We start from the raw sequence: 27,515 nt of genomic DNA, 5'->3' as shown, positions 1-27,515 counted from the left end.
CCAACTGGGTTGTTTTATCTTCCAGAATTAGACGGACCTGGCTTGATGCTATGACTTCTGCCTAGAGGGTTTTTTGTTTTGTTTTTTTTAAAATGTGTAATGTATTTTAGTATCTGTTACTTGTTCAGAAAAAAAAAAGTCTAAGTCTCTTCAGTGCTACTCTCCTTTGCTTTCTTCAGTGCTCAGCAGAGAAGCAGTCAGGTTCACAAGAAAAGCACAATTGGAAACCAGGTAGGAACCATGTAAGCAACCCAGTGCATGCATGCCCCAAAGCGTTGGAACTAATCTGCTTGACTGACAGCTTTTTTTTTTTTTTTATAAAAATGCAAATTAATCATATGTAGGTTTTGCTTAAGGGTGCAGCTTTTTGTTTTACTTTTGCTTTTCAAGTTTTTGGAGCGAATTTTGCATTTCATTTCGGCTATTTTTGCAGTTAACCCTACCGCCTCACCTTACGTAAACTCCCGCTATTTGCTGTGCATTTCGAATTAGACTGTTTGTGTCCTCCTTTGCTTGCTTCCAGTTACCACCGAACTTAATTTAACCTTGAACCCCCAAGGCAGTTCAAGGTTAAAAATCCGGTGAGTAGTTGCATGGGCTTCCGGGTGCTGCTGGCTAGTTCACACATTTGCACAGCTTGGTAACAGTGAAGGGACAGCTCAGAAAGAAGGCAGTGTTGGGTTTAATCTCTGCCACACCAGCTTTCTATTGGCTAAGGCTGATGGTAATTGCTAAGGTGATCTGCTCAGTTGAGGTTTTTGAGCTTTGGGGCTGACCAGATAGCTGTCTCTGACTAACAGCGCTCTGCAGAGATTGCATTAACTCCGACAGTTTGCTGTCTCTTCTGTGTTTTATGTGATAATGAATATTTGCATTGTTATTTCTTTTCAAGTCAAAACAATGATGATCTCTTTTAAAGCTTTTTTTTTTTTTAACGCAGAGGTACAATTATTGAACAAATTGAAACCTCTGCTCTAGACGATTTTTTTCCCATTGTTTTGAAAGGAGAAGATGTAATAACAGACTTTATTTTAGAACCTTTCTTTTTTTTTTAACTAAAGCATATAATTCTTTGCTATTTCAGGGAACCAATCTTCCGCCTTCAAGGCAAATTGTACGAGCTAAGTTCTGTAAGCTTTACTGTTGCTTTTTTTATTTAGCTTCCCAAGGGCACAGTTTGTCTTTAACTGATTAACTCAACTAGCGCCTGCTACTAATTTTTTTTAAACATAGATTGTCTTGTTATTAACACTTTAGCACTGAAATAAAACTCTTCTTTAGAGGGTCATCCTTCACTGCTAATAACTCGCTGTGGTTGAAAGGTATGAACTAGTAAACCCTACAATGCTGTAATAGTAAACCCTTCACCTGGTGGGTGCTTGAATGTTTCTCTAATTTTAATGGGCCTTTAAAATCATTAAAATCATTAACAATTTCCCCCTCTAACCCTTTCTGCTTTATTGTTCTGAGATATAAGCCTCTCTCTTTCCTATATATAATAATTTCAATACATGTACCCGATGCTTCAAAAGGTGGGTGAACATTGGTTATCTGACTTCGATATAGTTATTTGTAATTTTACCCAATTCCAATTATTTGTATTTTTTAAAGAATAAATCCCAGAGCAAAATTACACTTTTTTTAAAAAAAAATATGGCTGCAGAGTTGAATCTTTTAATATTAGATGGCCTCTCTACTTTTCACAGAAGCATGACCACAGAGGGATTTAGAAAGAAACTGTGTTTTCATTTATGCTATGAAAGAAATAGGCTTATCCTTCAAACTGCACAGATTGAGAAGGAGATTTGTGTGAGTCAGTTATTTGCTCCTACTAGTTATGAAAACACAAGTTTTGGTGTCTCTGAGTTCAACTTTAATCATGTCCCTTCACAACCACAGAGCTTTATCCAAAATGATCCCACGTTTGCTCAAATCTATGACAGAAAGAACAGAATGCATCTCTGGAAAGTTACTTATGGGGAGGCATGCAGGAGCATGAGACAGAGGATTGTCAAGAGTCAAAGGGCAGCCTGGCCTACGTAGTGAGAGCCAGCCCAACTGGGCTACAAAAGACAATCTCTACCAGGTGATTGTGGATGTCAGAAACAATATGCATAAAGACACTCCCACAGCCAAATACGAGATACATGCACACCCTAGAAAGAGTAAAATCCTTTCTCCCAGAAGGCATGTGCTACTTGGAACTTATATATGAAAATGTATAAAGTTTGAGAAAATTATAGACGTTATAATGGAGATAAGGGGGCTAGAGAGATGGCTCAGTGGTTAAGAGCACTGACTGCTCTTCCAGAGGTCCTGACTTCAATTCCCAGTAAACCACATGGTGGCTCACAACCATCTGCACTGGGGACTGATGCCCTCTTCTGGTGTGTCTGAAGAGATCAATGGTGAACACATAAAATAAATAGATAAATCTTTTAAAAAAGAAAAAGATGAGGATACGGAAGTATTTGGAAAATTAGAAGTTACAACAAATTATTCCAATACCCACAATGTCTAGATTATGGCTTGGTGTGGGAGGGGTTATCTATAAATGTCCCCTCATGGTCAGTAGACACTAGTAGGGAATACTAGTAGGAATACTAGTAGTGGCCTGGAAGCCTACTTTAAATTAGATTTGCAATGTTGAAAGCTTGGAAATTCTCAGTTAGAGAATCTCTAAATGCTGAGATCATAGCTGTGTTTCTGTTGACTTCATTTTTTGCCGAGAACATTGAATCTCACACATAATAGAGGTTTTATAACCCAAAATAACAGAATTGGGTGCATGTTGAAAACAGTACTTTAAACTTTTAGGGTCACTCACGTCTTGAAAGTCAAAGTAACGTTAGCTTTAGAACAACAGTATGTATACAATGTCATGCAAGACCTTACATTCTCTTGTATCCTCCCATCCAACATAATTCATTTATGTAGTGAAACAATAGGCCCAGCAGGTAGACTAAATGAAAGTGGTAAATCTCTAATTTTAGGCTAGATTTGTTATCATTTAAAAGAGTACTCTCAATTTGCAAATATTAGCTTATGAATCTCAATAACTTACTTTCCAGAACCAAATAGTGTCATTTATAACATGTGACCATGTATTTAAGAGGATCTTTTGTGGTTTTTCTGCTTAGCAGAGATATTCTATCACAACTTAAAGTTGTTTTCTTTATAAATATGAGTATTTTATGTTCACTTGGATTTATGTACAAATAGTCTGCCTATGAAAAGATGTGCAGAGCCTGGGACCTTAGTTCCCAGCCTTCCCACGGCTGCTACATGTATGATAAAGCTGAAAGGTGCCGCAGCATCTCTCAAGTGATACATCCATTCTGCAGTCCTCTTAAGGCTCTGAGGTATGAGGCAAACTTGGTAACCTCCGTGCAACAGAAATAACACAGGATGCTACCCCACTCGTTTTCATCTGCCTTGACATTTTAGCAGTCCTACAAATCAATGCCAACATGTGCCACCTAAAATTATAATCATGTAATTTGCATAAAGTTGGGCTTTTCACTATTTAAACGGAAGCTTCAGCCATCACTCTACTCATTTAACATGTATTTAAAATCTAAATGTGCCAAAATCTGGGGCAACATGTAGGGCAGTAAGATGTATTGATAGTACAGTTGGGGATATTGGTAAGGAAGCACCCCATGCTCTGAACTAATTCTAGATATGTCTGCTCACTGGAGCCATACTGAAATAGCACTTCTGCCTCTGTCCTGTGAGTCTGACTACTTTCCCTCCTTAGGGTCTTACACTGTCTCATTTTACTGTTTGAGTTTTCCTTAAGACGTTCTGCCTGCCGTTATGAGGATCAGAGTTCCATCAAAGCTGTTTAGGTTTGCTAAGAGTAAACACTGAGCTTTTAAGCACAACCCCATGAACATTTTAGAAGCATCCTGCTGCTTTTGGAATCAGGGGAGGCTTTGAACAGGAGGCAAGGTAGAAAGAGACTAGTTAAAACATTTTGGATAAGAAATTATAGATATTTCTGAGTTAGAGGAAATGCTGATAAATTCAAGAATTTGATTAACTAAGAAGTTCAGAAGCTCTGGGGATGAGCTGGATGCTAGGAAGAGGGCTCAGGACTCCATTGCTTTCAGACTTCTGATTTGGGCACAGGAAAGGAACAAGGAAGGTTAGGTTTTGATTCAGACTCAAGGTGCTGGCAGATCTGTTGAATGTGAGTCTATATTCACAACCTGGGAAGTCAGAGTGAGCATGTCTAGTAGTGAACTAGATGTGTCTTGAATTCAGAAGAGACAGAGACCTTCTCTAAAGTCACAGGAGAGCTGATAGATTCCAGTAGGGAAGGGATATTAGCTGACTTTTGTGTCGGGAAAGTCTACAGAATGGTTTGGAAAAGCACAAGTATAGATCCAGGAATTAATGGCGATTTTGAGTAACTTGTGTTAAAGATGCAAATATTGGTATCAGAGAGCATATAGAAGAAAGAGATTCAAACCAATTTTAACCAGTCTTATGACTAAGAGGATCCACTGACATGGGAAGGCAGGGAAAGGAGCATGTTAGAATATGGGAGTTGTCTGTCTCTACCAGAGATATCATGATGGCTTGGAGTTTGGGGGTCATGTAGAATGGAGGGATATGTTTTACAGCTGCTAATCTATAAAACAGTTATCAAGATAATAGGAGAGAAGAGATTAACTCCAAAGGCTGACACCATAAGAAGAAATACAGGGTCCAAAGCATGATGGAGAAAGAACTAGAGCACCTGAGAAACTGAAAAAAGGATCAAGAGGTGGTAAGAGAGACTGGACAACTTAGAGAGGAGTAGAATAGAAGACAAAGGCAGAGAACATTCCAAGGAAGAACAGTCAATGGTAGTGGATGATCCCCCGAAATGGAGATCCCAGGAAGCATGTTGTCAGGAGGTAAGGCATCATCTGAGACCTAGTAATATCAGCAGTCCTATTGGTCTTACAGACTGCTTTTCTAGTCTGTAATTCAAAGCTGATATCAAGCTGAAGATACATAAAACTGAATTGTTATGATCTGAGATTTTCCCAGAGTCAGCATGGAAGGGCACGAGAAAACTCACACTGCAGTTTTGCAGAGAGAGAAGTGTGGCAAGGCACTGCTTGATTGGAGTGGTTTGAATTGAGTATAAACTAGAAAATATTAACCAAGCAGCAAACAGCCTCTGAATCTTAGCAGCCATTACAATGAAAGCCTTATGTAGTGGACTGTGACAGGTGACAGCCCTGAGAAGTCAGGAAGATGGCTGTCCCACTCAAGATGAAGACTCATGACAGTTTGACAAGATGCTTGAGAGAAACAACCTAAGGAAGTGAGTGTGACTTTGCCTCATGGTTCCGGTCCATACATCGCTGGCTTCATTCTTTTTCACTGTCCTGAGCTGGGACATCTGGTGGAAGAAAGCAGAGTCAAGCAAGCTGCTCAGCTTGTGGCCGCCATGAAGCTGAGACCAAGGAAGGGTCAGACAGAAGATGCATCTTTCCAAGGCCATCAAGGACACACAGTGACCTACTAATGTCATCCAATTATGTATACATTGTTATACATTGATCTAGCAATGACCTCAGAACTCTCATGGTCCAGTGGTTTCCCCAAAACTTGTCAGCTGGCAACCAGGCCTTGATCCTCGAAGCCCCAAAGGACATTTCGTATTGAAGCAATAACATGACAGCCTCAGTTGTTTGGGCTCACTAGAAGGCGAGTGCTCCTTGGAGAGGCATGGAGAGGCATGGTTATGGTGGAACCTTGTTTGTCTTAAGATGTGGGTAGCTAAAGAGCAACAGGGATGAGATTTTCTAGACTTGAGTGTATTAAGGGAAAATAGGGATGATTGACATTTAAGTGACTAATAATTCACACATCAGCCTCCCCGGTGTAGGACAGAAAAGCACCCAGACTGTGCTCACCTACAGCTGTGTGAGTATGAGGATATCCTCCTGAGGCAGGAGGAAAGCAGCTGCTTGTGTGGGTACCGCAGAGCCGCAGACTATCATTTATGCATTTCATAGCAATGTGCTCGCTACCACTCCAACTTTAGATTGGATCGTGACTTCCCAACCTGTGCTGTGAATATTCAGGTAACTGGCTTATTAGTCTTTTGTACTATAAGCTCCAAACAGCGCAGATCCTTTGTTTCCAAACAGGATTCCTCTTCCTTTTACTTTTTTGAAAATTTAATTAACATTTTTCTTAGACTCTCCTTCATGTCTCAAAAAAAAAAATCACTCACACTAACCAGTCCTCAAGTTTTGGGGCCAAGGTTCCCATTCTCCTGCTGCTGTGGCACATTTTCTGATACCAATATTTATATCAGTTTGGATTCTTTCAGTAAATTTCAGAAAACTCAACTCAAGAGACTGGAAAATGGATTTATTAATGTATGTAACTGAGGAAAGGGGGTAGTAGAATTGTGGATTTTATAATTCATGACTTGGACTGGCTCCTTCCATATTTTTGGTCCCATTTATTGCTGTGTGGCTCCACTCTAGGGTCCCAAGTGTGACTCCTACCATCACTCAGGACATTCCCTACCTAGCCAGCATCCAGCAAGGATAGAAGAACCCAGGGTTTTCAGAAAAACCTCTGGAGTTTTACTTTGATCAGACTCTTGGAGCATGTGCCCATATACAACCACTGTGGCTAGATAGCAAACTATACTTACTGGCCTAGGCCTGGAAATGTGAGCACAGAGCTGGCTCCTCACCTGACCACAAGGCCTGGAGGTGGGGATGGGCCTTCTCATCTGAAACTTGGAGCTGCTGTTCAAAGAAGGGAGCCCAGCCACTCCAGGAGGTACACCAGAGGATGGTAGGGGATTGCTGAATGTTTGTCATTTGGACAATTCCATCTGGAGAAGATGCTTGGGAGAGTCACCTTCTCAAAGTCATAACAGTGGTTTAACTCCTCCTATTAGAACTCCATGGCTACCTGATGGACTAATTTCATGATTTTTCATAATTTATCTAATTATCATAATTCCACTCCCTGCTTTCCCTTTCCTTTAAAAATAATTCTGTAGATTAGTGCAAGATTGAGAAACAGCATCATATGGTTATGAAAATGAAAAGTCACCATGTAAGCAGATGCGCATTGTTCCTGAGTATCTAACCTGAAATGAGATAGCAAGAGTAGCTGCTTCCCAGGTTTTTGTAAATATTAAATGAGATAGCTAGTAAGAAGTAAACGTGTAAACTTAGATGTGGTTCCAGGTATTCCTGTGTGTGTGTGTGTGTGCCTCTGTGTGTGTGTGTGTGTGTGTGTGTGTGCCTGCCTATGTATGTATGTATGTGCGCGTGTGTGCCTGTGTGCCTATGGGTGTGCATGTGTGTGCATATGTGTGCATTTGTGTGTATGTGTCTGTGTCACTGTAGGTGTGTATTCATGTGCATGTGTGTGCCTGTGTGTGTGTGTGTGTGTGTGTGTGTGAGAGAGAGAGAGAGAGAGAGAGAGAGAGAGAGAGAGAGAGAGAGAAAGAGAGGAGAGAGAGAGAGAGAGATTGTGAATTCACCCCTGAGATAAGCACCCCTATTACTTTGGTGTTACCAGTCACAAAGCCGAGGTAGAGTTATTGCATACTGGCTCACACAGATTATCAATGAGGTTTCCAAGATTCAAATCCAGGTTATTTGAGTGTAAGCTTACTCTTTTAAAAAATAAATTTATTTATTTTTGTTTAATTTCTATCTTTAGAAATTTACATTAAAGAATATACAGAGTTTATCAATTGTGCTGAAGTAAGATAAATCTATTCAAGTCAGGAAATGAAGACACGAAATAAAATATCACCGTTTCTCAAATAATACAAGAACGTCATACCATACGTTTAGACCATATTCACTCTGTCTTCCAACTCCTCTCAGATCCAACCCTACTTTTTTATCCACCTAGCACTGAGTTTTCTTTCTTCCTGTTTCTTTTTAAAACCCGTTGAGTCCACTTTGTGTGGCCTAACTGCTCTTGGGATTGGGGCCTATCGTGTAGTGTTTGTTGTCAACCTACTTGGGGTCACACCAGTAAAGAAAACGGATACTGTGTTCCCGTAGTCACCAAATGGCAGTGGCTCCAAAACTAGTGGGGGTCCTTTGGGCCTCCCCCTTCCTTCCCTCTCCATGCTGGGCTCTTGTCTGACTTGAGCTTGCGCAGGTCTCGTGTGTGCTGTCACAATCACTGTGAGTTCATAAGTGCAGCTGCACTGCTGTGTTCAGAAAACAATCACTGAAGCCATCCACCACCTCTGGCTCTTACATTCTCTCTGGCCCCACTTTCATAGATCCCTGAGCCTTGGAGTAAGGAATGTATTATGAATGTCCCATTTATAACTCTCTAGCTTCTTCTTCTCTCCATGTTGACCAGTTGTCCATGTTAGCTGCCATCTACTACGAAAAGAAGCTTTTCTGATGGTGCTCGAGAGATGCACTGGTCTATGGGTATAGTGTTATAGTTATTAGCAGATGTTGTGGGTAGGTTCTCCCCTAGGGCTGATGACCCATTTAGACATGTTTTCTTAGTCCCATTAATGGTGTCAGGTATGGGTTCCATCTCACGGAATGTGCCTCACAGTAGACCAGCAAATGGTTGGGTTACATTATGTTACATTGTTGCATTTCATAATTTCCATCCATGCCACCGTTGTCTCAGTGGAGCTTGTGAGGTCAGCCATTACAGTTGTTCACCAGGTTCACGGATGAGTAAGAGTGATGATTGCTTGTATTTCCTGGTAGCGTACACAGCACCTTCTAACAATGTGGAAGCTAGCGAGTGGAGATGAAGCCTCTAGGTCAGTGTTTCCTTGATTTCTCCATGTTTTATAACTCAAGTATATAGTGTCTCCAACAAGAGGGTCCTACTGTGAAATTCTGAAGGGAAACTAAGAACATTGACAATATTCAATAATGTCTGAGGGAACTTAAGAGACTCACTGGCCAACAACTAAAAAAGAAGTAGCCCATTTCTGATGCTGGGGTTATTTGTTAGCATGGGTATATTGTTGGAATATTGATCTCCTATTATAGGATGAGTCTATTTAATCTCTTTTTATATAAGTGTGTATATATTTAGGATACCTCCACAGTAGTAGGTTTACATATGGCTATTGTTAAAATATCAGTACTTCTATCACCCATTCATCCATTAACAGGCATCTGGGATGCTTTCATTTCCTAGCTGTCATGAGGAGAGCAGCAGTGGACATGGAAGGACAAGTGACCGTTGTTGCCCTTCTCATAATCCCAGGCTTCCGTTGCTTCCCATAATTGATAAATTACAAGAATCTCACGCCACAGTCTCAATCCCTGCAAACCACCATTATATTCATTTGCTATTGTTTCTGTTTCCAATGCTTTTCTTACAGCAATGTTTTCTGGAAACAATGAATTTAAGCGAAATATAATTTAATCAACACTGAGGAAGCAACAGCTATTTGAATTCCTCTTTTATCTCTAAACTCTATAAATTATTCCAAAGGGACCAGTCAATACCTCTTAAGACATGAAGAGAATGACTTTACTAAGGAAAGAGAATGGAGTCTGTGAGACCAGTAGAAAGATGGTTCTTTGTGCAGTTCTTTATCTTTTAAACTTAGAATTTTGCTTGGAATATGACTTACTATGTTGCAATTGCATTTTTCTCTAGATGAGACCAAAAATATGCTTTCCATACTTTTAGAGCCAACTTACATCTTAACTGAAGACTTACAGGTCATAAAAAGTCAGAGAGAATTCTGTTTATTCAAGTTACCTTGAAAACTTCAGTAGACAGGATCCAGCCTATCCCTGGCTGCAGCTTCCCTTTGGTCAGTAGAGGTCTGGCCTGGTTTTGCCTGGGAAAGAGCAGTGTGGTAAGCCAAGCATCACTCTGCTATATGCAGCCTGTGTCTCAGTAGCCACCCACCCATCTCTCCCTGTTCCTCTTTTTCCCCCTGCCCTGTCTTTTCTTCCCATCCTTCATCTCATGGCCTCTTTGTTTTTGTTTGTTTGTTTGTTTGTTTGTTTTTGTTTTCGTCTACAAGCAAGGTGTGTTTGATTCCTTACCGGAGTGGCTCTAGCATTTCCTGGAACTTATATAGCATTTTTTTTAAAATTTAGCACCTCCCACTAAAGAAGCCATTTATTTATTGTGATTTTTCAGACTCAAACACTTCTCTGCATCAATGAATGAGTGGCTTCTTAAGATGTTTCAGTTTGCGACTCCAGGTATTCACGGACATTGGGATTGTACCAGCTGTTTGATCCCAGAGTACCAAGTCCTTTCTGATGGTCTCTTGCTTAACCTTGATTCCAGATCTCGAAGAAGCTTTTGCTTTATGGCACTCAGGCACCTGCAAGGTGAAGCACGCCGAGGTGGTCGTTCTAGCCAACACCAAAGTCTTCTGGTTCTATCTTTCTGATTGGTCCATCATATGCACAGTCCTATGCCTTGCTCACCCTATACCACCCACCCCTTATGGATTCCTACTTTATCCATCAGGAATACCTGTGGCCACTCCCTGGTCTTTCCAGTGTCACTGAAATTTCACTGTGGTTTGATGCTTGTGTTTCTATCCATACTACCACCTACCATGAAGTAGTCTTTGACGTTTCCATTGCATGGTTGCTATTCTTCAAAAATTGCTGCACTAGTCAACAGACCAACAGCAATACACATACAAGGTTCTAAACCCCAGTTCAAAATAAGTCTACTTTAAATAAGTTTTGATAGTCTGATGCAAAGAGTAATACTTTGATGTTTTGACTTGTTTTTCCTTTTGCTGGTTTTGAAGCGGCTTTTCATTGTTGTATTTAAAACTGCTTTTGGATTTTTCTGGCTTTTGAAGTGTCTGGTGTGTCCTTTAATCTTCTGAAGGGCACTGCGATTTATTTTCATATTGACTTTTAAGTTTTTTAAAATAATTTGGGTATTTTTCATACATTATAAAGCATTTTCTGCCTCTTTAACTTTTTAAATTATAAAATAATAGTTACTAATTTTTGCTTAGATAATTTTAAAAAATATATACTTTGTCTTGCTTCTTGTATGTGTTTTTTTTCCATAGTAGTTTTCTGGATTTGTACTTAAGTGTATGGAAACCATTTTTTGTCTGAGTCACATGCTTCTGTCCTCTGAAGCTGTGAGAAGTATTTCATGTTTACTGATGAGTATCGATTTCTAAATGAACTGTTCTTGCCTTCCCTTACTGTTTCTGAATTTTTTTTAATATTTTTGCTTCATAACTTAATTTTTTATGATATTTTTGACCTTTTGTATTGAACTTTTATTATATTTACTAATAGTTTTACTTACTTGTACTTTTTAACTTTTGTAATGTTTTGGTAAAGATTTTTAAAATTATTGTGATATCCGCTATTCTTTTTCTTTTTAACCTTTATTAAAGATGTAATATTTATTTTTTCTACATAGTAAAGTATCTCTGAGGTACAACCTGAAATTCAAATATACGTACACAGCGTATAATGATCAGATTTGTGTAATTGGTACGTGTACCTCCTTAGAGGCCTGTTTCTTTGTGTTGAAAGCATTCAGAAATACTACTGTGAAATACTCGACTTCAGCCATACCCATCCTCTGTGCTATGAAAACTCTGAAGCTCTTCATCCCTTCTGCTCCACCCTGCCACAGCACCTCATTTCCCTAACTCCTCCCACATGCCTGGTGCTTCTGTACCGCCCCTACTTTGAAATCTAGCAATGTCTTGCTCTTTTTCTTTCCTTCCTTCCACAACATTTATCATTAGAAAGGAAGTTTCCACTCCAAGAGCAGTAAACTATACACACACACACACACACACACACACACACACACACATATATATGCTCATAGCATTTAAAAACTGATTTCTATTATTTAAAACAATTTTTAACTTCACACACATTTTGAGCATATCCACCCCCTCCCCCAAGTTTATGAAGTCATTCTGGGCATCTGGCTCTGTAGCCCACCTAGGTAGGGTTCATCACAGCACATGGTACCAAGTGGAGGACAACTCACAGCACAGAAAGTGGACATTGTGAACACGGATTCTGTAGCCTAGCTGTTAGGCGTCTGTCTATGGCTCTGCCTTCAACAGTAGCAGGTATCACCTAGCACCCTATTTCTATCTCCTCTTTTGTCCAAGGGACATGATTAATGAATCTGTCTTTGAGAGGCTGTTGTAAAGGAGATACAGTTGTGGCATCTAATTCAATTTCTACTGCCACCTATCCCATGCACATGTGTAACTGCACGCACGATGTATTCTATCACCGCTAGTTTGCAATACCCTTGTTCATATATTAATTTCATCTGTGACAGTGTAATGACCAGAACACACACTGCCCACCACTTACTGTGTAGCCTAGGTGCTGCTGGATTCTCAGTCCTTTTGCCTAAAACCCGCTAGCGTTGGTTTACAGGTTCGTGCCACCACACCTAGCTCCAATTCACACTTCTCAAACACTTTGCAGGCAGCCGTTTGCTCGAAGTATGCTTCTTACACTAATGCATCCAGATCACCGGCAACCCTTGAAGCAGGGGCCATCGCTGTTTCTTCTCTTTTGTGAGTCATGTAAGTGGTCTTTGGAAAAGCACTACCCTAGGTAGTACAACAGTAGACAAGTGGTGGATCCTGGCCCCAGGCCCAGTCAAGGGTGAGCCTTTGAACCTGGAGTCTTTACTTAGGTAATTCATCCTGTCCCTCTGTCTGCTGACTTTTGCATCGTGCTGTGTTCCTTAAATACTTCAGCTCTCTTGTTTATTTTAGCATCTGCCAGCCTTTTCCTTTCATTGCCATCCTTTTTCAAACATACCTTTTTTCCTCCTGTAAATTGTTCACTCCTAGTCGAAGATTAAAATCTTGTTGTATTCCAACTAGAACATTATTTAAATTGCAACTGGGTGCTTGCAAAGCTTATGAAATTAATCCAGGACAAAACCTCTTTTGTTCGTATGCTGTTCCTCCTTCCAATCAGATAACTATTTATTCTGTTGATGATATTTTCCATTTTCCTTAACATAGGTACATTCAATTTTCTTTCTGAGATGTAATTATAAATGGGATGTTTTGAATTATGTTTTCTAACGATTGGTGTGTGAGAATATTGAATAAGGACGTTCTATATTAGTAGGATTTACAGGATTCTCTTGTAGCTTTTTTCCACATAATTTTAATTTTTTAACTCTTTGCATACTTCTATCTTCTGTTTCTACTTTGATATGTTATTCCTCTCAGAATACTGTAAACCAGTAATGGGTTTTATTAACTGTTTTTAAAATTTTTAATGAAAGTACTTTTAATCTATTAGTATCAGTTTTGATGGCGGGGATTGATTTAAGAATGTACACAATGATGATGAAAGTATTTCTCCAGGCTTCAGAGACTCCATTAGAAAGGATGCTTGATTTCCAGTTACATGATCACGTTCTTCTACCCAAAGCAAACCCTGTGACGTCATCTACTAATATCTTCACCAGGTATCTGTATTTTCCTGGCATAAGACTTCCAGCTGCTGGGGCAAAGCAACCACTTATAAATTGAATTCATTCTCCTAGTATTCAATTTCAGAGTAGCATATTTTGCTGTTGAAATAAAATTATCATTTGTAGAGAAGGATGTACATATGATGCTTACCGAAAGAGAAGTTCCAGGAACTAAGAAGAACTTTCAAATCACAGTTGGATAGATGAGACAGTGGCTGCTTGGTATGGTGAGTGGGGAGGGGGCGAGACACCCCAGAGCTGGGTGAAGTGCTAGGCCTCTCAGCTTTTCACTGATGAGCTTTCAGCTGTTGGCTGGCTGAGAACCTCACCACCAGTTCATGGGCTGAGAAGCCAACACAGCAATGCCAACTTCATAGTTACTAGAGGAGCCCAGTCCTTTCAATTCAGCAATCTAAGGGATTAGCAAAAGACAAACGGTCAAGCATCATTGGTTATAAAGGAGCCCAGGGATACTGCTTAGTGATGACACCCAGAATGTCTCTAGGGCAGGAGGCCACTGGCTCACCAGGACAGTGAAAAGAACAGCCAGTAAAAGCCGAGGCACACTTACATTTTCAGCAGAGCTCTTGTTTTCCTTCTTGACCATTGCTCCTCATACTGAAATCCAACCCACCAATTATAAATATTACCAAATTCACCATGACTGAGGCACGTTGCCCTTTCTTTTCCCAGAGCATGGATTTTTTCACACCTAGCATAATAGCATCATTGACACCTTTCCTGTATTAGTGTGTTTAACTTGGGAGCATCCAAAGAGGCCATCTTTAACTCAGTCCTTAATTCATTGCAATTAGAGAGTTTCACAATATGTATTCATGGGAAAGGAGGTTCATTCAAAAACCATAATAGTCAGGCAAGGGAGGACTTCTTGTTTAGCCTCATGGGTTCCATTTTTAGCTTCACTGGAATTGCCACTGTTCTAAGGAGACTGGCCAGGCATCTACATATCAATACATTAATGTCAGTGTAAACGTAATGCTGCAAAATTTTAAATATTTTCTAATATGATAATTCTAATTGAAAACAATGGCTTGCAGGTACCCCATATGGTAGCTCTGGGGATCAGTCTAGAATTCTGTGTTATAATCTCCCTATCTTTCATAAAGCCTCTCTCTCTCCTCCTTCCCCCAGATATTTGCAATGAACAGGACCCTCACAGTTTCTGTGGGCTCATGTTTCCTTTAGGGGGAGTTGTGTGATGCAGCAAGATCATGACCTCCCTAGAGTAGTCTGGGTTACTCAAGAGTTAATGTTGCTCTGAGATTTAAATTTAAGAAGACCAAAGTGGCTTTATTTGTCTGGTAGTGTGCGTTTTTAATTATGTAAGTTTAGAGAAGAAGCATAGCTTTTAGATAATCTTTTGAACAACATGTAAATATGTAGAGCTTTAGCAAAATGAAGGAATGAAACGCTCAACCTCAAAATTACTATGAAATGTCTTTGATTCAGAAACCAACCCCATTCCACCCCGTGGGATTCCGTTAGGCTAACCTCTCCAGGATGAATGGCCCCCATTCAGGAAATGAGCGCCCTGGTTTTATAATCACATCTTGGTTCCCTGAAGCCCGGCACCAACCCCCCTCCTTACTAAGTAATTGGCTGAAACGTTCGTCCTCCATTCTGGTGACGTTATTTACACAGAGCCTGTGATGGATGGCCCCTGTGGGTAGATTACTAGATCTCCCGCCACTTAGACTGCTTGGGTGGATGGAGCACAGTCTTAGGAATGGTGCACAGAAATACAGACGAAAATGAGCCCAGCAGGACAGATAATAACAGCATCTTATCACAGTGCAATTCATTTTTTGTGGCCTCTGGTTATTCTTTTGTTTATATGATAATATGCACTCTTTAAGTCCTGAATCTCTGATTTTTTTTTATGGAAAGAACTAGAACATTTGATTAGTAATAGGATTTTTTTTTATTATTTCCTTCCCTATTCTGTTAAAACTGACTTTATTCATTAAGGTAAGGAATTTTCAGTTTACAATTATGTTCTTAGTCATCCTCCCCCCACCTTCAGAAACCTTTTTTTTTTTTTTCTAGCATTCTGGCCTTCCTGTTGACCTGTTGTCAAGTGGAGGAGGGGATGGGGAAAAGGAGGATGTGTTTTTGAGAACGCAGCCATCTATAATGACTTCCTCTTGTTTGGTACATCTCCTTGTGGATTTTCATTTTCAGATGTCTGGTTGCAGGCTCCATGTCCTGGAGGAAGGAACTGTGTCATCCCTCACTCATCCTGTGCACACATCCCAGACAGAGCCCAGCCGCTCTCAGGATTATCTCCTATCTCTTCTGCCATTTCTTCTGCTTCTTCTCTTCCTGGGCCTCATAATTCATGTCAGTGATTTCCGGTGCATGTGGAGTCAAGTTTTAGAAACATGAGACAATTTTAAAATTACAGATGCAAAATTCTGGCTGTTTGAGCCAACATCTGCAACTAGTTTAGAGGATTAACAAAATAGCTGCTCTGGATGACTGATATTTGCCAGGACCTCTCCATTTCCCACAGAAATCAAAATGCCTGTTACTTACAGGGGCTTTAGTTTCCAATCGAAATCACAATTTCATCTGCTACATACCTTATTAGGTTTCCTCATGGATTCTCTTGAGTCAGAGCCAAATTTCAATTAGCCATGATTATGGAGGTCAGGGAGAACATGGGTAATTAACATCCACAAGTAAGGGAAAGACTGACTTTAACCAGAAACTCCAACACTCTCTCCTGAAACGCATTGCTAAAATTGCAAACAAGGGAAGTACTTGATGTGTTTTTCTCATTTTGTTTCACTGAGACCATGAACAAGAACATGGCCCTCTCAGCTTATAGCCATTCCCCAAACACTTCTTCATATTTAGGATAAAGTCCAAATTCTGATGTCCATGGCCCCCAATCCTGCTCAGTGCCTGGTCTTTCCTTTGTCCTGCCTCTCGAGGCTCTGTGCTCTGAAAACACTGGTCCTTAGATAACTTAGCCAATGGCCTAGGCCAGTCGTTCTCAGCCTGTAGGTTGTGACCCCACAGGGCTCAGATGTCAGATATCCTGCATATCAGATGTTTACATTACAATTCATAACCAGCAAAATTACAGTTATGATGGAGCAACAAAAATAATTTTATGCTTGCGGTCACCATTGTATTAAAGGGTCACAGCCTTAGGAAGGTTGAGAGCAACTGGTCTAGGCTCTTTTCCTACTGGGATTGTGTGTGTGTGTGTGTGTGTGTGTGTGTGTGTGTGTGTGTATTCTTCTGTACGGAGTACCACCATTTACATTTCTGCCTGAATAGCATCCCTTCATTCCCTTCTACTTAAATAGCTCGCCTCTGAGAGTACTGTCACTGACTCCTATACTATCTTCAGTCTACACTCTTTGTTGCCATAGAAACCAGTCTCTCTAGGACTGCTTTAATACATGGTTGTAAATGTCCATCTCCTGCAGTTATCCATTGGCTTTGTTAGGTTCAAAGCAGTCGTTGCCACTTTTACTTCTATATTCTCCGCATCTAGCACAAAAACCACTGTAGTCAATGTGTAATAAACGTTGACTAGATAGAAGAAACAGAGCTTTCAACATCTGGAATTAAATGACTAGATAAGTAAACCATCTATAAAATGGTAGTTTTGACATTCACATGCAGAAGGGAAACTCTCGTGTCTACTTAAGCTCTAAAGTTTTGAACCAGTAAGTTAACTTTTCTGTGACTCAAGGTAATAAACAGTTGTCTCTTCGAGATTGACATCCTCGCACACCGTTCATGTGGAGCTTCCCCATAGCTGTTAGTTAAAGTTCCCATCCACATATGTCATCACGACGTTTTATTTCCCTGCTCTGAAATGCAGTTTATGAATATAGTAAATCCCACTATTATAAGGAGGCTAACTTATGTCTAGCAATTAGAATGAGTTATACTTGAACTCTGACAGATGTTATTGTCATCTTAAATAGGCAAGCTTTTCACTTACCCCCTTGAGTTCCTGGACAGTGAGACAAAACAATGTGTCTTTTGTGCATTTACAAATAGCCCTGAGGGTTGGGAATACCCCTGACTTAGAACCATTATAGCAACCATCGATCAACCTGGGTCCGGGGAGGTAGCTCCATTTGTACAGGGCTTGCCTGCTTTCAAGCACTACACTGCAAGCTTTTTTGGAAGTTGGGTGTCCAGACAACCTAACTGTAAGTAAGTGAAGAAAGGAGAAGATGTTTGTTTCTTACTACATGGTTATATTACCTGGAACTGTCCATATACTTTTGTGTGTACCTACCATTCTCTTACAATATTTTGTCTTCTGATAATCTCACTCATAACAATAGCCTCGGCTTATTAATTGGCCATTTTGTATGAGGCAGTGTGTTTGTCCTTTAGTCTCCTGTCAGCCACACAGAATCATGATATCGTCTCCATTTTGACAGATAATGACAGCAGCTAGAATGTATTAAGAACTTACTATATAAAGTCCTACTCCAAGTACTTTTCCACTTTTTTCTTTAATCCTCACAATGCCCAGAAGGTAAGAGTGGCAATGGATCCATGACTATGGTTAGCCAAGGATCCAAGAAGTTGGGTGACTTATTTGAGGTGACAGTTATAGTATATGCTAATGCTTGGATTTGAACCCACAAACTCCAACACTGGAGCTGGCATCCAAAGCTGTTCTGCTTCCTTCAAATGATACAGTGGACCTGTGAAGCCTTGGTCCTTCATCCTCTTTAGTTTTCTGACTTTTAAATTAGAGTGACTCATTCATCCTTGTGACACTGGCCTTGGTCTCCGTGGTCTTTCTGTTTTCTTACAGGTGTAACTTACAAAAACATTCAGTTCTTGTATAAGTTAAAGGTTAGTTTTTAGTCCAGGTGGAAGAAAAATATATCTAGGACATATTTTGTGGAAAGAAAAATGTACCGGGATATAGTTTGTCCCTAAACATAGACTTAGAACCCAAGAAGATGTTGGTTTCAACTTGTCACTTCATAGCTGACTCTTATATGTCATAAAGTTAGCCTCTTTCTCTGCCTCATGGTAGTCAAAGATGAAATAAGAAGAGGGTAAGGACAGTAAGGAGATGAGGAAGATGATCCACTGTGCGTAGGGAATCTTTACAAGGAATGAGCATCACTCCCGTTACCATTATTAATGAAGTTGTCTCTTGAGTTCCTAGAATTTTACTCTAAAGTTCTAATTCAACCAATAGCCCTTCTAAGTGGATAATATTAGCAGTTTGAAATAGTTCTCTGTCTGAATGAATTAATGCATAATCTACTGTTTACTGAGAATGTGTACTTGGTTGTACAGTTTGATGATTAAAGGTGGAAAAGGGTTTCTTAGCAAGCATGGTCTTATTGATAGGAAAGAGCTCAAAATAGTAACAAGAAAATAAGTTACAAGAACAACCAATGTTACTTAATGGTTTCTCTTGACCAAAGGCCAAACAGCTAATATTGTTTAACTCCCTACTCTGAGCCCGGCATTTTCTCCTGGATTGTCTCATTGAATCTTTACAATTCTTCATGGTGATATACTATAGCCATCTCTTTCTGTTCCATGCTTTCATAGTCTTTTTCTCTTTTTGTAGTTGAAGATCAAATATCTTAGTAAGATCCTTGAAGTCCATCTTCCTTAAAATTAGCTTTTAACCTCCTTCATCAAAATTAACCTACAAAAATGCCCAAAGCTTTTATAACCAATTGTTCAGTGCTTCCTCAGACACACAGAGTCACCAGTGTACTTAAGCACACTCAAATTCCATGGGCTGGTCTGTATCAGGCATCAGTAGATCTTCTGAGTCCAGCCTTGTTGAGGAGAATCAGTATTTGCTCATCTTCTTCAGATTAGTTCTCATCCTCATAACAGTTACAGTCTAGTGATGACTTGGACAGCATAAGAACAAGAAGATGAACAAGGAAAAGGGCAGTTACTATAGTAGTGGATGGTAGATACAGAAAGAGTAAATTGTCAGGACATGTTGGGAAGAGGGAAAGGCAGAGCTTCTTTGAAGAGGAGTGCTCTGCAGAGTGGCAGAGAGGGCAGCCTGTAACCTGGGCAGGAAACATAATCCCACCCATAGCCAGAAAAAAAACAAAACAAAGATCTGGCTTTATAGACACAGAAATTAGCTGGTGTTGTGAAGCTCAGTAGCAAAGGAGCAGAAAGAGGTCAGCCCGTGTCCTGTACCATTCCTTCCTTAGTGTGACTAAGAGAATTAGAAGATAGCTTCTTGCCAGTTTCTCGCTCCCAGTAAAGATTCTTTAATTACCAGAATTCCTAAGATTTAAGCAGATTTATGTATCTGTCCTACACAGCAATGCGGCAAAATGCAAGTGCGATAGAATGCTGGTTTCAGTAATGAGCGGGATTCTTTTCTCCTTTATACACTCGTGCTTAGTCTCCCCTCTGACACTGACCGCTATTATGGCTCACCGTGGAGTAAGGAGATGTGTGGTGCTGAATGTTCTCTGCTTTATCATTTGTCCTCTGGAACAGATACTACCATCTTCACAAATGGATTGAGGCTCCAAGAGGATCTTGCCTTAAGGGATAGAGCCAGGTCTAGGAGGCTCACAGACCTGGTCTCACCGTGGCATGGGTAGACCATGCACAAGTCTTTTGATACCTTGGAAGTCACAGACATCTTGGAGTCAGTCAAAGACTTCATTTTACATTTTATAAACTTCTGCCCACCTACAGGGTAGAAAGCCGAAAAAAAAAGTCATAAATGTTATTTAGAAGATAATCATATTTAAAGCACATTAACAGAGTAATTTTTATCAAAATTATGTTATCCTCACAATAGAGTCTAATAGAACTAGATGCATGGTTTTTTTGTTGTTGTTTTTTGTTTTTTTGTTTTTGTTTTTTTTGCCAGGAATAAAAAGAGCTATAGGACAATGTTCCTGTACTCCCAGACAGGGGAATCCTGCTTTGATCCAGTCAGTCTTCAGGGGGCCTCTCATTCATTACACCTTCCTCACACCACTCTTCCCTTGATGCAAATCCCATCATGACCGGAACTTATCACTTCTCTGTCTGCTCATCAATCCTGCCTGACTTGAAGCACTTACTGTCTTTTACCTGGGTTATGAGTCCGGCTGTATCTCTTGCTACACTTCTGTGTTTCAGAACAGCAGCCAGAGAAAGATTTTATTTATTTTTTATTACACACATGCTTATTTATTTTTAATTATTTACACACACATGCACACACACACACACACACACACACACACACACACGTGGGTGTAGAGGCCTGAAGTCAGTTCCTGGAGCGCTTCATTCCTTAGGTCCCTATCCACACCTTTATTTTGAGACTGGCCTGGAACTCCCTGAGTAGTCTAGACTGGCTAGTCCAGGACCCCTGGGTGTCTATTTCCCACTTTCCCAGTGTGGAATCACAAGCCCGTGCCTTTTTCACATGGGGTCTAGGTAGTGAGCTCAGATCTTCATGCTTTAATGGTAAGCCCTTTATGGACTGAGCCATCTCCCCAGCCCTCAAGAGTCACTGTAAAACAGTCTGATACAATCACTTCTCCGTTCATCCTCTCTAATGATGCCCATCTGGATAAGTTTGTCTACTTAATTAGACCTCATAGACATTAAAGCACACCCAAGACCACTCAGTTATGAGGGCTCCAATCAGTAGATACTTCATAGATACATTCAAAATCTAGGTAGATTATTGGGACTCACCCTGACTCCAGAAAATGGGGCCTAGTTGTCAAAAAGCAGTTGGGGGGGGGGGGTTAGGGCGTGGGAGTGGGAGGTGACTTGGAAGGCAACTTCTCATATCTCTGTCCTGGCCTCTTCTTGCTACTCAGCTCAGCTTACTGGATGCTGTGAGGTAAGTTAAGCAGCCTCTTCCCACATATGCTTCAGTGGCCGTGATGCTTTGCCTTGCTACAAGTCCACTGGCAAAGTGCAAGAGAACCACAGACTGCAATGTTCATAAACAAAGTGCCAGAGAACTGTGGGCTGAGATCTCTGAAACCAAAACCCAAAGCAAGCCTTTCCTCCCTTTCTCAGGTATTTGCTAAAGTGAAGAAAACCCAAACAAAATCCAAACCAACTCACCATCTTACTGAGAAGCCTAAAGCTCTCCCAGTGTCATTTCAATCTTACTGGCTTCCTCCTGACCCAGTCCCCTCCCACTCCTCTGAGTCTGTTAGCTACTGTATCTTCTGCTAGTTACAACACGGGCACTGGGCGCTCTTGGTGTTCCCACCTCAGGATTTTGATACCTGTTATTTCTTCCCGCTAAAATGTATTCCCCACCTCCACACCCCCTCCCCATACTGTTCACACAGTCTATTCTTTACAATTCTTCAGCTGGGGGTGGAGAAATGGCTCAACAGTAAGAACACCTGAGGTTCTTCCCAAAGACCCAGGCTGTTCCCAGCATCCACACAGTATCTTACAACCATCTGTAACCCCCTGTTCTAGGGGATCGGACATTCTCCTTCTGACCTCTGCCAAAACCAGGCGTTCACAAGGTACACATATTTACATGCAGAAAAACACATTCAGGGGGGAAAAACCTCAAACAAACAAAAAAATGTCTTCAGCTTTAGGTCTCTGCTGAATGATTTTATTATAGAAATTTCCAGACTAAGGAGACTCAGTCTTTCCACACCAATTGTTGCACTCATTAGATTGCTTTGAGGCCTTTGATATTTATATCCATATAATTGTCTATTTACTTTTTGTTTTTGATGTCTATCTGTCCCCCTCCAACATGAGAATTAGGTTACAGGGCTTAGAAACCCTGAGCATATAATCAGGTCATGAAGTAATGGTTCAAAGTTCAATACAGAGGCACACTGTCTATCTCTAGTCTCCTGACTTCACTGATGGTCCCTTCTGAAGCATTGTCAACTTGCTGCTTGATTCTATCAGTTGGATCCCAGTTTTCCATACTGGACCAATTTGTATTGAATGTTGTCTGCCATTCCCATGATCACTTTTACATAATAATCAATATTTGTATTCTTAGGGAGAGATGGTAAAACTTTATAGGAGTTGTAGAATTCATTTAATTTAAATTGATTTTTATGTCTGTCTGAACTAGCATTTCTAATATTAGGATATTCCTATGTAGTCCTAGATTAAACCCATCCACTGCCTCTATGTGTCTCCTGAGGCCCAATGTCTGTCATCTTTAGGGCATAGAGTAACTCTGAGTTTTCCTCAGTATGTGCCATGTTCTTACATTTCTGTGACCCTGAGTCCCATAGGTACCACGTTCACTCTATGTTTAAAAGCTTAAAGAGTAAGCTAAGGTGAATTTGGGTATGAAGAAAGAGGAAAATGTTGTTCACAGGAAGAGGGTTCATCATTTTATCCCCTTATAGTAAGTAGCAGAAAATTCCTTAAAGAATGTTAAGAGATAGATGGAAGATGTGTTCTTTTTTTCTAGCATTCCATGGTGGAAAGAACTGTATCAGATATAAGCGATTATGGCACCGCTCAGGGAAGGTCATAAGCTATGCCCTTGGGTAGTTCTCAACCTGTGAGTTTCCACCCCCTTGGGAGTTGAATGACACTTTCACAGGGGTCCCATGTCAGATATCCAGTATATCAGATATTTACATTATAGTTCATAACAGTAGTAAAATTACAGTTATGAAGTAGCAACAAGATGAAATAACTTTATGGTTGGAAGGGTCACCACAACATTAAGGACTGACTGTTTTAAAGGACCATTTATTAGGAAGGTTGAGAACTTCGCTGTAAAGCTTAGATCTTATGTGGCTGTCATGATCAAGGAGATGAAGACTGACTCTATAGTTTTATAAAAGAAGACAATCCTAGTAACAGGAAGCTGTTGGCCTTTATGCTATAGATGTTTTAATAGCCTACACTGACACAATTCACAGAACATTTAATCCCTAAAACGTGAGAAACTAAGGTCTCTAATCTTATGTCGGAAGAAATGAAAAACCAAAATTCCATGCTGGATTAACTGATATATTTTCCTCAGAGTACCAGTATCTGCGATGGGACATTATCATCATCAATATATTCTACTAGTATTCATTAAGTACCTGGATTCACTGAGAATCTCCAAGAATTTTGTACTCTTCCAAAGTAGTATAGAATAAATAGGTTTCTGTAGCTGGACTGGCAACCTCGGCCCTTGGGCTTTGTTAGCAAATTCTCATTACTTGATATTAATCAATTAATGTCTAAGTCCCACCTGAATGTCTGACAGCTACTCTTGTTCATTGCCTGTAGGGACCACTATTTCCAAGAACTTCTTTTAAAACCCATAATATGATCAAAACAGGTTGTATCAAACTATAAAGGAATTAATTTGATAAGGGCGGAGGGAGAGGAGAGGAGAGGAGAGGGGAAGGCAGAGGGGAGGGGAGAGAGAGAGGATATTGGGACGGAACTGACTTACTATAATGTGACCTCAGTAGTATGGGCAAACGTCAGTTTTCTTGTTTCTGTCTGCCCGCCCCATAAAGGCACGAAAACATTAGCCAGTGTAGCATAGTCAACATGTTAGCAGATCACATGATTCTTACGTTGAACACTTTTATATCACTTCTAATGTGTCCTTGCTGCCATTAGAGACACTAAGTCCTGTCTTAGAATCTGCTCCCTCTGTGCAGAGATTAAAGGACAGCGGACAGACACAGCAGGAGCTTCCAGCGCCCTTAGTGCCTTTGCCCACGATTGCCCAGGCTGATGGCCTACTAGATTAGATATCATCTCTTTGACGGCTTCTGTGTTACCCAAACCAGTGAAAATGCTTTCTGTTCATTTGACTTTCCCTCACAGTGACACTGGACTTTTTGATCCCTTCAGTAAAGCATTCTCTTCCAGTCAGCTTTGGCATGTGCAATATTCTCTTTTTCTGTCACCTTCCAAGCACCACTCTCTCACATGTTCATTCTCTTTACCCAGCATGCTTCCTGTCCTGAAGGCTCCGACCAGGGTCATTCTCTGGTCCAGACTCCATTTTATCCCCAGCACCCCGGACGCCTACAGCTTGTTCACTTCTGCAAACCGAGGGTTCACCAGTCTATAGACCTCCTCTAGGCTCCTTTACAGCCATTCTGTTCTGCACATTCCTACTGGAACATGTCGAGACAGAACCCTTGACTCTTTCCTTCCCCAAGCACACACACTCCTCTCCTTCTCTGGACAGGCCTCCCGGGTCTGCTCAATTTCACAGACTCAGCCTCTGGGAGCCATCCCTGACACCTCACCCTCTCTCATCCTGCCTATCTAATTCATCATTGCCATACTGAGTTTTCTCCCCAAACATTCCTCTGATCCATCTACAGCTCCATATGTCCAACTCCCAATGTGCCTGTCAAAGTTATCGCCTTCTGATGCTCCGGGCTCTGCAGCACTCAGCTCTCTCTGTCTCCCACTCTCCTCGATCTTTTTCTGTAATCTCTTCACCAAACTGGAGCTGAAAGAGGATCTTTTATGTGAAGTAAATCTTACATGACTGCTTTCCTTTAAAAGCACCTCAAAGGATACAAACCACATGTTTTTCACATGAGTCACAGAGCTAAGTGTAGCTAGCCTTCTTTGCTGGCTCATCATACACACAACCCCTTCTTGCTTGACGGCCACACTGTGTGCTACCCCAAGCCCCATGTTCTCTTAACTACCCTCAGATTTTAACTCATGTTCTAAAAGCCTTAAGTATGCTTTTTCTGAAGATCCACATGATCACCATTTTTTTTCAAATACCTGCAGCAGTTGTGACTTTAATGTGCACTCCTGCGTGCTCACTGTCTGTTCCCTTGTTTATCTGAAAGCTCCTCATTAGGGTCAAGAATTGGGGCCAGTTTTTCTATCATTGTTATTATTTCAGCTAATTCTTGAGTTTACCATATACATTCTAACACATAACACATAAGATGCTAACTAGAAGACTATTAAATAATTTCCTATCTGCTAAATTGATTTTTCTTTTCTTTTGTTTTTCTGGACTTTTAGTAAAATGTCCATACTTTATTCAGGCCCTGCTAATTTTGAGTATCCCCTCTCCTCTGCATATATGTAATTTTGTCCTCAAATGTGGAGAAATAGACGCCAGGCTTGGTTCCCACTCTGTTTTTACCACGTGCAATGCCTTCCACATTGAGGGCCCAGCAACTTCAAAGGGAGTGCTGCACATGGAAAAGATACACGGGAGAAAAAAACACATGAACAAGAGTGGAGCCGTGATTTTCATCATAGTTAATGGCCCAGATCTCAGAGAGGTTGAGCTGAGTAAAAGATGAGAAGAAACAGCTTCAAACAGCAGTGTCTGGGGCAGGAGCGATGCCAAACTGAGCTCCTCAGAATAGCAAGAAAGGAAGAAATTCCCCAGCTGCAACTATGAATCTAGATAATGCAAAAGCTGAGCGAGCCACAAAGGTTGAAAAACAAACACCTCCTGACCTGGGAAAATCCACAGGAGTATCAGATACCTCTGCGGGGCAGAGTGGATGGAAGGAATGGAGGCTCCATGACAGCTGTCCTAGGAGATGAGGACATTCCAGAAAATAAAAATGGGAAGGGTTGCTTCCTTCATCAGGTGAGACCATCCTATGGAATAGCCACTTGGGTTTCTGCCTGACAGTGAGCTTTATTTACCTATTTACGATGGTAATTTACACCCCTTTAGTGAAGTAGAGGTTGGTAAGGTTTTCGGGAGAAACCACCAGTGTTATCCTTCTGGCAGCTCGGGGTGTTAGAATGAAAAGGAGAGTCGACATGCTTGCGATTGGTTCCTTATTTCCAGCTAGCTTTGACTACATTGTATTAGTATGTTCTCATCAATCAAGTTAGATCTGTATTTAACATAATCAAGCTGCTTTCATCCTGGAACTTTCCCAGTGACAACCCTGGGACCATTTCTTTTTATGTTGTGTGCTCGGGTTTATTTCCACGGTCAGGTTATTTTTAATCCTGCATCAGTTTTTCAACATGCTTTGGTCACTGCATACTAAAAAGGACTTCAAGACAGGGCCTGCACTAAACAAGCATTAGTGGATGCCAGCTTAGATTTTTAATATTATTCATATTATTGGAAAGTAGAGGGAGAGATGTAGGGAAACTGAGGAATAAAGAAAAAAACATATATCTTATCACCAATTTACAATTACAATACAATGCAATTGCTTCTTTCTATTCTCACATTAACAAACACAACAGAAATAATCTCATACATACAGCATATATTGTTAGTAGGTATTGATCTAAATCCTTACCATACACTAACTCACATGAGTCTCACAACAACTTTATGCTATAGTTGTTATTATTCTGGATGATATACAAGGCAAACACAGGTCAAGTAAGCCCGGTGCCACCCAGGGTAGCAATGATTGGAAAGAGATGTTGTCCCTGACAGCTTGGTGTGGTTTTGATGACCGTTTGTTGTTACCATTGTTAATATTCATACTGTGGCCAACGTCTTCATCTGTGCTGTGGCTTGAAGAATGAATGAATGGGCTCTTAGGCTGAACAAGCAGGGAGAGTTTATTTCAGTGACAGGTTAAAAATATACTTTTCCAAGTAGAGCAAATGGCACATGGCATACAGGCCCTGCAAAGGAGGCCTGCTGGTTAGTAGCTGGTTAGTAGTGTGGGCTTGGCCATCAGGAAGGAACCAGAACTCTGTTTCTTCCTCTGCCACATAAGGAACATATTACCTTCCTCCTAAGATCATTATGTGGATTAAAGGAAGTATCAGGGGATGTGTGGAGCTGTTAGCTCAGTTCCTGGCACAGAGTAAATGCTGGCTGCTGTTGTTGTCCTTGGGTTCCTAGAAATGGGGTCAGAGTTATACTCTGCCTTCCTAGAAAGTTAAAGCCACGAAGGGACACCCAAACACACAAGTGTTGCATAGCCAAGTCCTTCAGAGTGGTGACAGATGTTCCAGTCTTGAACAAAAGGACATCTCCGCAAATATTTCATGTTCCGTCTTAATTGGGCTATTAAGGATTTTTATATATGCTTTGCCTCAGTTGTGAGGTTAGACCGTCAGACATTAAAACCGCTTTTTTAAATAGTAAGTCAGTCACTGTT

At 40.7% G+C, this 27,515-nt stretch overlaps 1 protein-coding gene across 5 annotated transcripts in view; it reads left to right on the top strand.

The window, feature by feature from the left end:
- The window catches only part of Dnm3 (dynamin 3), a 459,396-nt gene that overhangs the window by 192,350 nt on the left and 239,531 nt on the right, over positions 1–27,515 (top strand). For 3 of the 5 annotated variants that reach the window (XM_028757957.1, XM_028757948.1, XM_028757975.1), the window contains exon 13: positions 180–231. In XM_028757957.1, coding sequence (XP_028613790.1) covers positions 180–231 — 52 coding nt within the window. Of the gene's footprint in view, positions 1–179; positions 232–1,084; positions 1,115–27,515 lie in introns of all 5 variants that reach the window. The other 2 variants (XM_028757965.1, XM_028757941.1) reach the window with 1 other exon arrangement.

This window comes from Grammomys surdaster, unplaced genomic scaffold, assembly GCF_004785775.1.
Source record: "Grammomys surdaster isolate TR1022 unplaced genomic scaffold, NIH_TR_1.0 130, whole genome shotgun sequence".
Taxonomy (NCBI): Eukaryota; Metazoa; Chordata; class Mammalia; order Rodentia; family Muridae; genus Grammomys; species Grammomys surdaster.
The sequence above is the reverse complement of the archived record's forward strand: the minus strand, read 5'-3'. Positions and strand labels throughout refer to the sequence as shown.